General features: G+C 43.6%; 1 gene segment (V, D, J or C); it reads left to right on the forward strand.

The window, feature by feature from the left end:
• The first annotated feature begins 8,653 nt into the window (after positions 1–8,653).
• Positions 8,654–9,243, forward strand: LOC123792254 (T cell receptor alpha variable 13-1-like). The segment is given in 2 exon segments: positions 8,654–8,705; positions 8,867–9,243. Coding segments are annotated over 2 exon segments (429 nt in total).
• The last annotated feature ends 3,441 nt before the right edge of the window (positions 9,244–12,684 follow it).

A 12,684-nucleotide genomic window follows, 5' to 3' on the forward strand; every position in this document is an offset into this window, starting at 1 on the left:
TTATTTGACAGAGAGACAGCCAGATAGAAAGGGAACACAAGTAGGGGGAGTGGGAGAGGAAGGAGGAGCCCGACGCGGGGCTCGATCCCAGGACTCTGGGATCACGCCCTGAGCCGAAAGCAGACGCTTAACTACTGAACCACCCATGCGCCCCTGTCAGAAAACTTTTGACTATAATTTTATTCAAGAGTTTTATGCCCAGGTGACACAGGTCTCTTCTTTTTCCTCAGGACAAACCCATGGAGACTCAGTGACCCAGACCGAAGGCCAACTGACTCTCTCAGAAAAGGCTTCCCTGACTATAAACTGTACTTTTTCAACGACATGGTCCCCCACTCTTTTCTGGTATGTCCAGTATCCGGGAGAAGGTCTACACCTCCTCCTGAAAGCCGTGAAGGAGAAAGAGAAGGGAATCAACAAAGGATTTGAAGCCACCTATGACAAAGATTCCAAATCCTTCCACCTGGAGAAAGGCTCAGTGCAAGCGTCAGATTCCGCTGTGTACTACTGTGCCATGAATGACACAGTGACGGGGACTGCAGGGGGAGCTGAGCGCAAACTCTGAGCGGAGCTGGGGCCTGGATGCTGAGCGTCTCTGACTGAGCCACTCTGGTTCCAGCTCAGTCTGTTGTTGTCTGTCCCCCAGCGTCTGCTTGATACAAAATCATAGAGATGCCGAGAGTATAGGAACCAGAAGTGTCATCCCCACCCCAGCTGTTCCTTAGTGACACTGAGGACAGTTTGATGCCAAGAGTCCCTCGGCCAGGGACTTGTTAATTTCCAGGTAAAATCACATGGTCTCTTGCTCATCCTGGCAGTGAACGTCCACCCCGCAAGTTGTTCAGGGTATCCTGGTGGGTTTTGCTGTGTCTGTGACACTACTAGAGACACACGGTGTGTCTGAGAAGGTGGCCTCTGCCCAGTGTCTTCCTGACAGAGTGTGGCAGGAGAGGTGATGGCAGAACTTCAGCCTCAAACCAGGTTTTAGTAGAGAAAGAAAGGAGAAGAACACATGTACCCGAACAAGGAAAAGAGAAGCCAGGGAACTCAGTCCTGGCTTGTTTTCTAGTAAATCAGGTGGTAAACACAGGCTGATATTCAACTGAAGAAGTAGAGGCAGAAACAGAATGGAGGAAGTGGGTCATGGTTAGCCAGTTAAATAGATCAATTGGCTTTCTGACAGTAGGAACTCAAGGAGATCCTTCTCAGAGCCTAGGAAATATGGTGAGAGAAAATGCTGTTGCACTGATGTTTCCTAACAATATAAATAGATAGGTGACACGGGGGGGGGGGAGATCCTATAGATTTCTCTAATTCTTGTTTTGCAAGCTGTCACAGAGCCACAAATCATGGGATTGGGAGAATGTATGGGGGTAAGTGAAGTTGTACGAAGAATAATAGAAAAGCAGTTGTCTGTATTGCAGTGCAAGACTTTGCCAAAAAGGTTGCAATCTTCTTTATTTTTTAAAATAGTTTTAAGGTCTTATCTGTTTACTTTAGAAAGAGAGTGAGAGACAGCCAGATGATGTATGGGGGGGATTTGGGGGGTGCGGGAGGTGGGGAGAAAATCTCAAGCAGACTCCTCATTGAGTGGGGAGCCTGACATGGGGCTTGATCTCAGGATTCTGAGATCATGACCTGAGCCAAATGCAAGAGTCAGTTGCTTAACCAACTGAGCCGCCCAGGTGCCTGGTGATCTTCTTTAATTATTATCCACTTCAGTAGATTTTATGAATGAGCCGTGATTAGAATATTAATACATTTCCTTATATATTAGTGTATATTCTTGGTTTAAATCAATTTTTTATTGGTTTAAAATATAATCTTTTTTGAGACCTCTATCAATATAAATACATGTCAGAATGTACTTGAAACAATTCAAAAATTTATATAATAAGAATTTTTCTCTGACATTTGGATAAAATGGTAGACTAGGGTTACCGCTAGCTCAGAAGGTAGAGCTGCAATTCTGGATCTCGTGGTTGTAAGTTCGAGCCCCATGTTGGGTGTTGAGACTACTTAAAAATAAAATCTTAAAAAAAAAACCCATGCTAGATTAATAATGCATGTTTACCTCTTGATTTTTATAAAACTCTATTTAAAAAGATAGTAAAGATATCTGAAAGGGCAGAAAGCCGCAAACAGAGAGAGAAACAGGAAAGAAGTTCCTAGCAGGCAGTGACACCAACCCATTTTAGAAAATGAGCTGTATATGGAGAGGGGCAAACTTGCATGAAAGACTAGAGAAGGGGAAACCCGGGGCTGGTGTGGAAGCACCTCGGTGTGGGCTGTGCCCTCGGGAAAGGGTCAGGGAAAAGAAGCACCGCATAGTTTGGATAATTGAGGAAGATTGTGTTGCCCACGTTGGGTGTGTGTGTTTGTGTGTGTGTGTGTGTGTGTGTGTGTGTGTGTGTGTGTTGAAGGTATTGAGGTGGAGGGAATAAATTATGTGGGCCATGTGAGAAAATGTCTAAGTCACAGAACAACCGTGTACTCATCGGCCCTTTATAAGAAGCAATGATCACTTCTAAACCCAACACTGCAAGCTGGTCTTTGAGGAATTGAGAGGAGCACACAAATAATTTCCCCTCATCTCGTGTATTACTAAGCTTTTAATTTTTGCTCATCAGTTCAACATTCCTTTACTTAAAGAAGTTTTTCCCTTCCTCCCTCTAACCCCTGGCAACCACTGATCTTTTTACTGTTTCCATAGTTTTACCTTTTTCAGAATGTCCTATAGTGGGTATCAAACAGAATACAGCCTTTTCAGATTGGCTTCAAGAAATAGGAAGATCCGTAGGAGAAGGAAGGGAAGAATGAACGGGGGGTAAACAGAAGGGGGAATGAACCATGAGAGGCTGTGGACTCTGGGAAACAAACTGAGGGCTTCAGAGGGGAGGGGGGTGGGGGATTGGGGTGGGCCAGTGATGGGTAGTAAGGAGGGCACATATTGCATGGTGCACTGGGTGTTATATGCAAGTAATGAATCATGGAACATTGCATCAAGAACTGGGGATGTACTGTATGGTGACTAATATAACAAAATAAAATTATTACAAAAAAAGAAATATGCATGTAAGTTTCCTCCACGTCTGTCCCTGGCTTGATAGCTCATTTCTTTTTAGCACTGAATAAGATTCGCTTGTCTGGCTGTACCATAGTTTACTTACCCTTTCTTCTACCGAAGGACATCTTGGTTGCTCTCATGTTTTGGCAATCATGAATTAAGCTGCTATAAACATTTGTGTGCACATTTTCGTGTAGCAGAAGTTTCTAGCCATTTGGGCAAACACTAAAGATTGTCATTGCTCGATCTTACGGTAGGAGTCTGTTTAGCCGTGTAAGAGCCTGCTACGCCTGTCTTCAAATGTGGCGGAACCATTGTGCATTCCCGTCAGCCACAAATGAGGTTTCCTGTTGCCGGACAGCCTTCTGCTGTTAAAATAAAAACCAAACAGATCAGCCTTGAAAATTCACTGGGCAAAGATCACTTCCAAATCAGTTTAGTCCTACAAATAAAGCTTGATTTAGTTTATTTTGTCAGACCAACTTGACCTGCATCGTTTTGGCTCTGCCTTTGGAAATCCTAAGCGAATCTTGAACTGTTTCCCAACTTTGATGTGAGGCACCCACTGAGCCATCTCTGATATCAGTTACAGCAACTCTGGTATTATAACCAGTCACTGTGAAGAAGATACGCTCCGGTCTCCTCACTATACAAACTGCTTTCTGACAATATACCCCTGAGCCTCATCCCATGTTTTGGTTTGAGTGCTTCCACTTCATGAACTGTCTTTTCAGATGTGCACATGACACTTGTACTAAATAGCACTTTGGTGAAATGCATTGGATTGACCTGGACTATTTCTGAGTTTTTGACACCAGCATTTGGTGGTGTTAGTGTTTTGGATTTTGGCCATTCTAATGGGTAAGACCTGTGATGTCTATTTTTTTTTTTAATTTATTTAGTATCGTGTAAAGAACACTTACCATGAGATATTTTTTCTGTTCCATGAAAATCCATTGCTATTCCTTGCATTTTGAATGAATCTATTACTCATGATTTTGTAACATCATTCCCAGTTTGGGAAAGGAAGCAAAAAGCTTCCATGATTACCCTAAACATCCCCATCTCTGTTGTAACCAGAGACAAAGACCGCTGACCCCAAACCCTAAGTTGAAACTTGCATATGGAATGATTACAGCACACACTGAATTCCAGCCTGCTGTTTTTTATGTTGATGAAAGGGCATTGATAGGAAGGCCTGTGCCCCGAAAATTCAGATGGAGGTAAACGGGCAGACTCCCAAAGCTGGGAGCAGCCAGCTTCTTGAACAGGGGACCTGGGCAGTTACACAGCCCCCCGCTCTCCCAAGGAAGCCTGCCCTTGGCTTAATGCTGGGCCCTCGCTGTCTTGAAATTCATAGTAATTTAATCTTTGTCCTTGTCCTTTCTAAGTGAGTCCCATGAGTGGGAGGAGCAAGGGCCTGAGCAAAGAGACACATGGGGCAGCAGGACACAGGCAGGAGTGCTCGCAGGCTCGGGGTCTGTGTCACGGCAGGTGGTGTGTGCGCTGAGCAGCAGGCAGGGCCACCTGGGGTCTGTGCCTGCTTTGGGCTAACTGGGGTTTCGACGTCAGCAAAGGGTGCAGTAAATATTGTTGGGAAATTACCACAAAAGGAAAGTGTTTCTGTGGATGTTTCAAGAAAGCTGTTTGGCAGTTTCTTATACAACTAAACACAGTCTTACAGTCCGATCCAGCAGTGGCTTCCTGAGTATTTACCCAAAGGGGTTGAAAACTTATGTCCACACACAGATTTGTACACAGGTGTTTTATGGCAGTTTATTCATAATTGCCAAATTTGGAAGTTTGCAGCATGTCCTTCAATAAGTGAATGAATAAAGAAATGGTGGTCCATCCAAGATGGAATATGATTTGGTGCAAAAAAGAGATGAGCCATGAAGTGATGAAGGCATAAGGGGACTTTATATGCATTTTACTAAGAGAAAAAAGACCATCGGGAAAGGCTACATATAGTATGATTCCAATTCTATGACTTTCTGGAAGGAGCAAAACTATAGAAGGAGTGAAAGACTGTGGATGCCAAGGGTTGAGCGGAGCAGCAGGGATGAAGAGCACGGAGCACGGTCAGTGCAGTGAGCCCACATCTCCGACACGACAATGGTGGACACATACTTACATTCGTTGTCACCCACAGAATGTACAACACAGGCGTGAAACCCAGGTAAACTGTGGGCTTTGGGCACTATGACGTGTCAGCGTAGGCTAGTCCGTGGTGGAAGGTGTCCGGGGGAGTTGACCGTGGAAGAGGCGATACCCGTGCGAGGGCAGTGGTGCACTGGGACCTCAGGACACCTGCCTCATTATCTTGGAACCTCGTTGAAATGTTTGAAAATAGGAAAGTCTTTAAAAAATTAAATTGAGAGACATGAAACTAATATGCATGAAGACTTAAAGCATTTTCAAAAAATGGTCCCCAAGTAACATTACCTAGTGACACCTTTTCCCTGCTTTTTGAATAAAGATCTTACATTTTCATTTTTAAATAATCTCAAAACTTGTATAGGTATCCCTGGCTGGAAATTTTGAACCTCCAAACTAAAGTCTTATGGAGAAATCCAGAATCCAGTAAGCAATTAGGCTGTTTTAGAAAGTGCTTCCCACTTTTCATATTGGTGAGCTCACCCGCCTCCCTTCAGTTGTCTCCACTGCGGAGATTCTTTCTTTTTTTCATACAATACATAAATAATATGTAACAGATACCTAGAAGAAATACAACTGCAGAAGAACACCCTGTTTACCCATGGCTCAGCCATGGAGGCCCCTGGTCTCACTGCCTACGAAGGGCTTTCCACTCAGTGAATAAAGTTTCATTTTTTTCCATGTTAATTTGGATTTAGTTCTCCTTGGCACCTTACTGATCTCATGGAAGAAATGAAAACCCAAACAGGACCTCATCCTGAGGATTGTGTGTCTATTCTGAAGAGGGTCAGGATCGACCTCAGACCCACTCTACCCCGTGTGGTTGTGAAAATGGACTTGGGGTCCATGATGCAGGTAATTTCATCCCACTCTGACACCAGTCCACACTGCACACAAACAGTTCTCAACACATATTTGCTTTATAGTATCAAAGGAATTTGGAGCTGGATGAGCCCTTAGTAATTCTTGAGTCCAACTTCATTTTACAAAATAGAGACTGTAACCAAGATGACAGTATGGAACAATTAGGTACTAAATGAGCTGTGTGAGAAAGAAAGTGGGTTTCCTACTTCCTTTAAAACATTCTTTCCCCTGCCTCTGTGCTGTGGGACCATCCTGCTACATAAAGAGAAAGTGTTTAATGCAAGCCCAGCCATTTAGATCTCTGCAGTTTGGGTCTGATAAAGCCGTGGTCCAATCAGTTTCAATGTCTGAATGGAGAGGTCCACTTTGTGTAAAAGTCTGAGACCTTAGGCAGGAAGGGAGACTCAGGCTGAGCCGCTGTTACTCTACCAGCAAACTCATGCACCTCTCACTGTTTCTGTAGGACAAAGCCAAAGGTGGTGGTCCCGTGTGAACACCGACATGCATTTCTAAGGACTTTCCCCAAAATAGCAAATACATTTCTTATCCCAGGTGGACATCCCTTGAAGTCACAATGACTATAATGACTATATTTCACACATTGTCAGCAAAATGATCATTGGAATGAAGACTCATGTGGCTGGAAGTCCATGAAGATGGTAGATGAAGGTTTTCTAGGCCAACACTTCAACAAAAAGTAAAGCAATATTCTATGAAATCATCATGGAGCTGGGAATTTTGTTCCAAGAATGGCTGTTTCTCTGCAATAGTTAACTCATGGAAGAGAGTCATTCATATGAATGGCCATATTCAGACCATTACATTCGTTGTCAGTGTCACACCTCACAAGTGCAAATATTGTCTTATCGGTCTCTGAGAAGAGGGAAATTTGCCCAGAGAAGAGTTTGAGAATTCTTATTTTATGGGAAACCAGTGAGAGAATGGAAGATGCTCTGAATCAAGAAGTTTTCCAAACATAAAAACAATTTCATATATGTGCATATATTCATATATGTGCAGCTATCTTCACCATAGCTGCCTTTAAATCTTTCAGGGTGGGAGAGGTGGAAGGAAGATGAGTTTATTCTTTGTCATTTCAGAGGATTCATGAGTAGGAATCACAGGAAAGGGACTTCTGCTTTTAGAAATGAGGTAGTCTTCATTCCCAGAGATGTTTTCTCCTGGTCAGTTCTTTAGGACCATTTTCCTGTTGGTACCATTCCTGGAACACATGCAATATTTATGCTTCCCCGGATTTATTCTCACAGAGGTCATCAGAAATTTCCAGAAATTAATGTGAGTGAGAAAGGGGTTTTGTCAGAGAGAGATAGTTCTGGAAACTCAAGGACTGGAGAACTTTATCAATGAGCATCAGGGAAAGAACACTGTAGTGGCGTTTAGGAGGAATCTGGTGGAGTATGGAACGTGAATCAGTGTTGCCAGGAAGTGGGAAGCGTGACAGGATAGATGGCTGATACTTTAGAGGAAATGGCCCTGAGGCCATGAGTCAGTAATTGTATTTGAGGACATGCCATCTATTTTGATTTGAGAGAATGAAATCATTTCACAAATAAACTTTGTGGTTATATTTTCTGAGTTTGCAGGTTGAGGTTTCATCAGAATTTCTACTCTGTCTTTCAGTACTTTCCTATATATAAAACACATAGCATTCAAAAAGGTTTCTTAAATCATGTCAGATTTCTTTATGTAAATTAGTACAGTCTTGGGTCTAAGTGTTTCTTATAGTTGAGATATTAAGAACTGATGGAAGTTATCCCCCCTGCTCCCTTATTGTTTAGATTTGGTCCTTTACTTTCTGTTTTTGTCATCTTAAGTAAGGGAGTAGTCCACATTTTGACTGTTGGTATGGTCAATCCTCTGAAAGAAAGCAAGGTCATGGGCAGGACTAGCTAGGAGGAACAGAGCCTCAGATCAGAGGCATCTGAAATATCATATGATCTTCTCTCTGTTACTCTAAGCTTGGGTTACACGTTCCTTTTACAAAGAGTTTTCTCCATGAAAAATGAGAATGATAGATTTGGCAGAAAGGGAAGTTTCTCTAACTTCTTTTTTAAGAGAATGAATCATGATTCCTTCCTGATTTCACACATGTGTACCAGGCCTATCATGGAATAAACAGCAGTAACATCTGTATCTTTCCAACTTACTACCAGTGACTCAGTGCTGCACAGAGGTATAAATCTTGACCTCCACATTCTCGCTGTGCACTCCATCCCTGATCTAACATATAATTTGCTTGACTGATCGCCGCCTTGCTGCGTGTGAGCCCCTCGGAGGCACAGGCGAGGAGAAGCGCATTTCCCCGGTGAGATCAGTAGCGCTGTGACCACAGACGGAAGTGCACCTGCACCTACGCAGAACACGTGGAGGGCTTGTTTTCATGCATCTGGTGCACTAGACTGTGGCAGGAGCAGGGCCTTTTTCTCATTGGCTGGGAGATCATGTGGGAAAGTCCTCTGTTAGAGGAAGGGGACTGCCTGGCAAGAGCAGGAGCTGAGCTGGCTGGAGGCTGCAGTTCTGAAGCTGGTCTAACGGGGAGGAGCCATGAGGACATCCAGGGGAGCTTTAATCGTGTTCTCGTGGCTGCAGCTGAGCTGTGAGTTGTCAAGTATGGGACACGGAGGATATTAGTGCACAGTCTTCAGAAGTCAAGGCTGGCTTTACTCAGGTTTCCTCCCGTTAGTGTAGAAAAGAGCATTCTGAAGCATAAGAACCTGGAATCTCTTCTCCTTTCTCTGACCTTTTCTTTCTGCACAGGGTTCAGCCGAGGAGAGACTGTGGAGCAGCGGCCTTCTACCCTGAGTGTGCGGCAGGGACGCAGCTCTGTCATCAACTGTACTTATTCAGACAGTCTTTCAGTCTACTTCCCTTGGTACAAGCAAGAGCTTGGAAAAGGTCCCCAGCTTATTATAGACATTCGTTCCAGCATGACCACAAAAGAAGACCAAAGGCTCACTGTCTTACTGAATAAGACGGCCAGACATCTGTCCCTGCACATCGCAGACACGCAGCCTGAAGACTCAGCTGTGTACTTCTGCGGGGCAAGCACACACTGTTCCCCAGACACCTGGTGCCTGCACTCAAACCTGCCACCGGGCAGCCCCCTGGCCTTTGACACAGACCTTCCAGGATAGCGTTTGTGCTGTTGTCTGTCTGTAGGTGGAAGCTAATGTGTTAGATGTTAAAAGCATATAATAAGACTATTAGCATGGAGATGACGCAGACAGGGTTAGAACATTTTGTTGAATGACTGTTTTTTGGTGGATTCTTGAATGGAGTTAGTAATGTTTTATTTTGAAATTCAGGTTTTAAGAAGACTTTACATTGGCTATTCAGAGTCTTCTGCTGTAAATAACCACTAATACAGTCCTTATTATGAGTGGGCACTTAATACTAGTTTCAAAGATAGCATTTATAATTTTTCTGATTCTAAAACATCACATGACAAATATAGAAGTATGGAAAATAGAAACATGAAAGTGATAATTCTGTAAACAGATAATATTGCTAATATTCCTTTTAGTCTCTACAAATATTTATTAGAATTACATTCATGATTTTTTCACTTTATGGATTTTGCTTTGAGCATTTGCCACTTCATCAAATCTTTCCCTCAAAGATCTGGTTTTTTTTTTTAATTTTATTTATTTTAAGTTTTCATTTAACTTGTGATTCAAAATAGCTCTGTGAGGTATTTTCATTAATTATGGTTTCATATTAGTTTTGTTCCTCTGTATTTGGGGCAAAGTTGACTGCTGAAATTTTCTATGTGCTTTGATCACTTTCTTTTTTTTTTTTTTTTTTTAAAGATTTTATTTATTTATTTGACAGAGAGAGACAGCCAGCGAGAGAGGGAACACAAGCAGGGGAGTGGGAGAGGAAGAAGCAGGCTCCTAGCGGAGGAGCCTGATGTGGGACTCGATCCCAGAACGCTGGGATTACGCCCTGAGCCGAAGGCACACGCTTAACAACTGTGCCACCCAGGCGCCCCTGATCACTTTCTTGTTCAGAAATTGTGAACAGGTTTTCCTTTAGAGCCAGGGAATGGTATGTACTATTTGTGCGTTTGAGGGAAATTAAGATAGGGAGTGATTTGACAATGTGAGTTTCAGATAAAACTCAGAAATCTACTCTCGTTTACAAAATTTTGTAAGTCTCTGTTCACAATTACCCTCTCGTAGAATTTAGGAGACAGACTTTTGTATTTCACTCACTGATATATTTTTAGTAAGTAGCACAAACTTTTTCACATAATTAATTACCAGTAGATGTTAAAGAAAGAAGGAGAATTCTGCTACTTACTCATCATTTTAATTTAAGCTTTATGATTGAATTAAACTTATAAGTTGATTTTGAAAAGAAATGTCCTTATTCTGTATATCCGATTATTTGATTGTTTTACAACATACTGTTTCTTTCCACGTATATGCGTCTCTTTTTTAATAAAGCTCAGTTGTTTGAAGATAATTTATTCTTGGACTTGTAATTTTCTGTTATTGTTATAATGAAAATCTTCCTTCTGAGATATGTGGGAAATTTTTACATGCATGTGTCAGCCACCTTCCTAGTATTAGCAGATTGCACAAAGGCATTTGGACTAATGGCTAATGTAGAGATGACGGCTGCCAGCCTCCCTGCCACGTGTTCACGTTTGACAGAATTAAACATTACTAGCCACAATGCTCTTAAAAAAAAAAAAGAAGAAGAAGAAGTGGTATCCCTAGTGTTGGAAAAAAGTCAAAGGAAATAAAGAAGTTGTGTAAATATTTAATTCCCTCATTCTTCCACCCCTGCTCAAGGGTAGGCTCCCGTCGAGTCCCTCTAAGTCTTCCTAACTAACGGTGGATCTAACTGGCAATGGGCAGAGTGAGAATGGTTCCTCTTAGCTCAGTTATGGGTGTGAGTTATTTGCTAACTGGCTGTTCTCATTGGGAAACGCATCAGATTAAATTCAGTTTATCACACAGAACAAAGGAGGTCAGGACTGTAGCCCAACACGTGGATGGGCTCGATTCTCTTGCTCCTTGTACCCCCAGCTCTCTGCAGCAGAAGCAACCTGACTCCTGATTGGCCCATTTCCTGCAGGCCTGACAATGGGGTCGGAAGGAAGCACGCGTCTATGTTATCAGTTCATTTCTTCTTAAGTCAGAAGCGAGACAGAGGGTGCCGTTGCTACAGGTTTGAACGCTCGATCCTATTTAGACAAGCACTGATGCAGTGGAAGCAGCAAGGGTTTAGCCGGAGTGCGCGGGGCGTCCGTAGCTCAGATCCAGACAGGGTCAGGCTTCACACCTTCACGCGGGGGGCGTGTCTGTCTCCTACTGCCTGGGACCGGGGAGCACCAACTTCAGGGCCTTCTCTCCATCCTATGAAGCCAGACTGGGTGCTGACAGTCTCCCTTTCGTTGGCTTTCTCCAGGCCGGTGCTGACTGCATCTGCATGCTTTCTCCAGATCCAGGAGATGGGCTGCTTTCTGCACATGCTCACTAGCCGCTTACAGAAGCTCCCTCTTGCTGCCCCGGAGTGCGTTGGTGGCAGGTCGCAGGGTGCGACGATGTGCGGGTGAGGCACTGAGTGTCGTGTGTGCCCGTGGACCATCTGTGGGGAGCTGCAGGCTAACCATGGAGGCTGTGCCATGGTTTCTGGGTCCCTGTTGGTTTACTGCCCCCCAAGAGCCCTGGGTGCTGTTCTGCCAAGTGCACCCCACTCCCCAGTGAGCAGTACCCCTCAGTGTTCTGGCTGGGCTAGAAAGAGGTTTCTCTCATGCAGCCCCCTCCGGAGCTGGAGGGCCATGTGTTCACTCACATGTTCTCACCTCCCTCCACGCAGAAATCACAGGCTGGAAGGTTTCTCTGGGCTCGGAGCCGTGTCACATGGGCGGGGGTGAGGAGAGTAAAGTGAAATTGGTCTTCGTGCCCTCCTCAATCTGTCCAATCTCAGATTGTTTTGTTCCATGGTGTGCTGTGTCTCCTCTCTGGACTTCTTCACAGGCACTCTCTTTGGTTTAGTTATGACTATGAAAATCTCTGGGTTTTTTGGGGGAAGGGGTGGTGGAGATGGTAGAAAATTACTATTTTGCCATTTTGATGTCAGTGTTGAAATTATTTATTTATTTATAATACCTCGATTGAGTTTTTAAAAAGATTTTTTAAATTTATCTGAGAGAAAAAGAGAGAGACAGAAGGGGTGTGCAGGAATGGGGGAGGGGTGGTGGGAGAGGGAGAAGCCGACTCCTGGCTGATCATGGAGCCCAATGCAGGGCCACATCCCAGGACTCCAGGATTATGACCCGACCTCCCGGCAGACCCTTAGCCAACTGAGCAAACCAGGTGCCCCTACATTTTTTATTTTAAAATAATTATGTAGAAAATTCACTATTTTTGGTGTCCATTTCTGTGAATTTTGAAATTTAACACATTGTATAGATCATGTCACCATCGTACAATCACTGTACAGAATAGCTTCTTTGCTCTCCCAAGCTCCCTTGTGCCATTCTTCCGCCATTACACGCTTCCATATTCCCCACTCCTCGCAACATTGGTCTCCTCATATTTTTGTGTTTTAAAAGCGTCCAA

Source organism: Ursus americanus, chromosome 35 (genome assembly GCF_024610735.1).
Source record: "Ursus americanus isolate L20-20 chromosome 35, mUrsAme1.1.p, whole genome shotgun sequence".
Classification (NCBI taxonomy): domain Eukaryota; kingdom Metazoa; phylum Chordata; class Mammalia; order Carnivora; family Ursidae; genus Ursus; species Ursus americanus.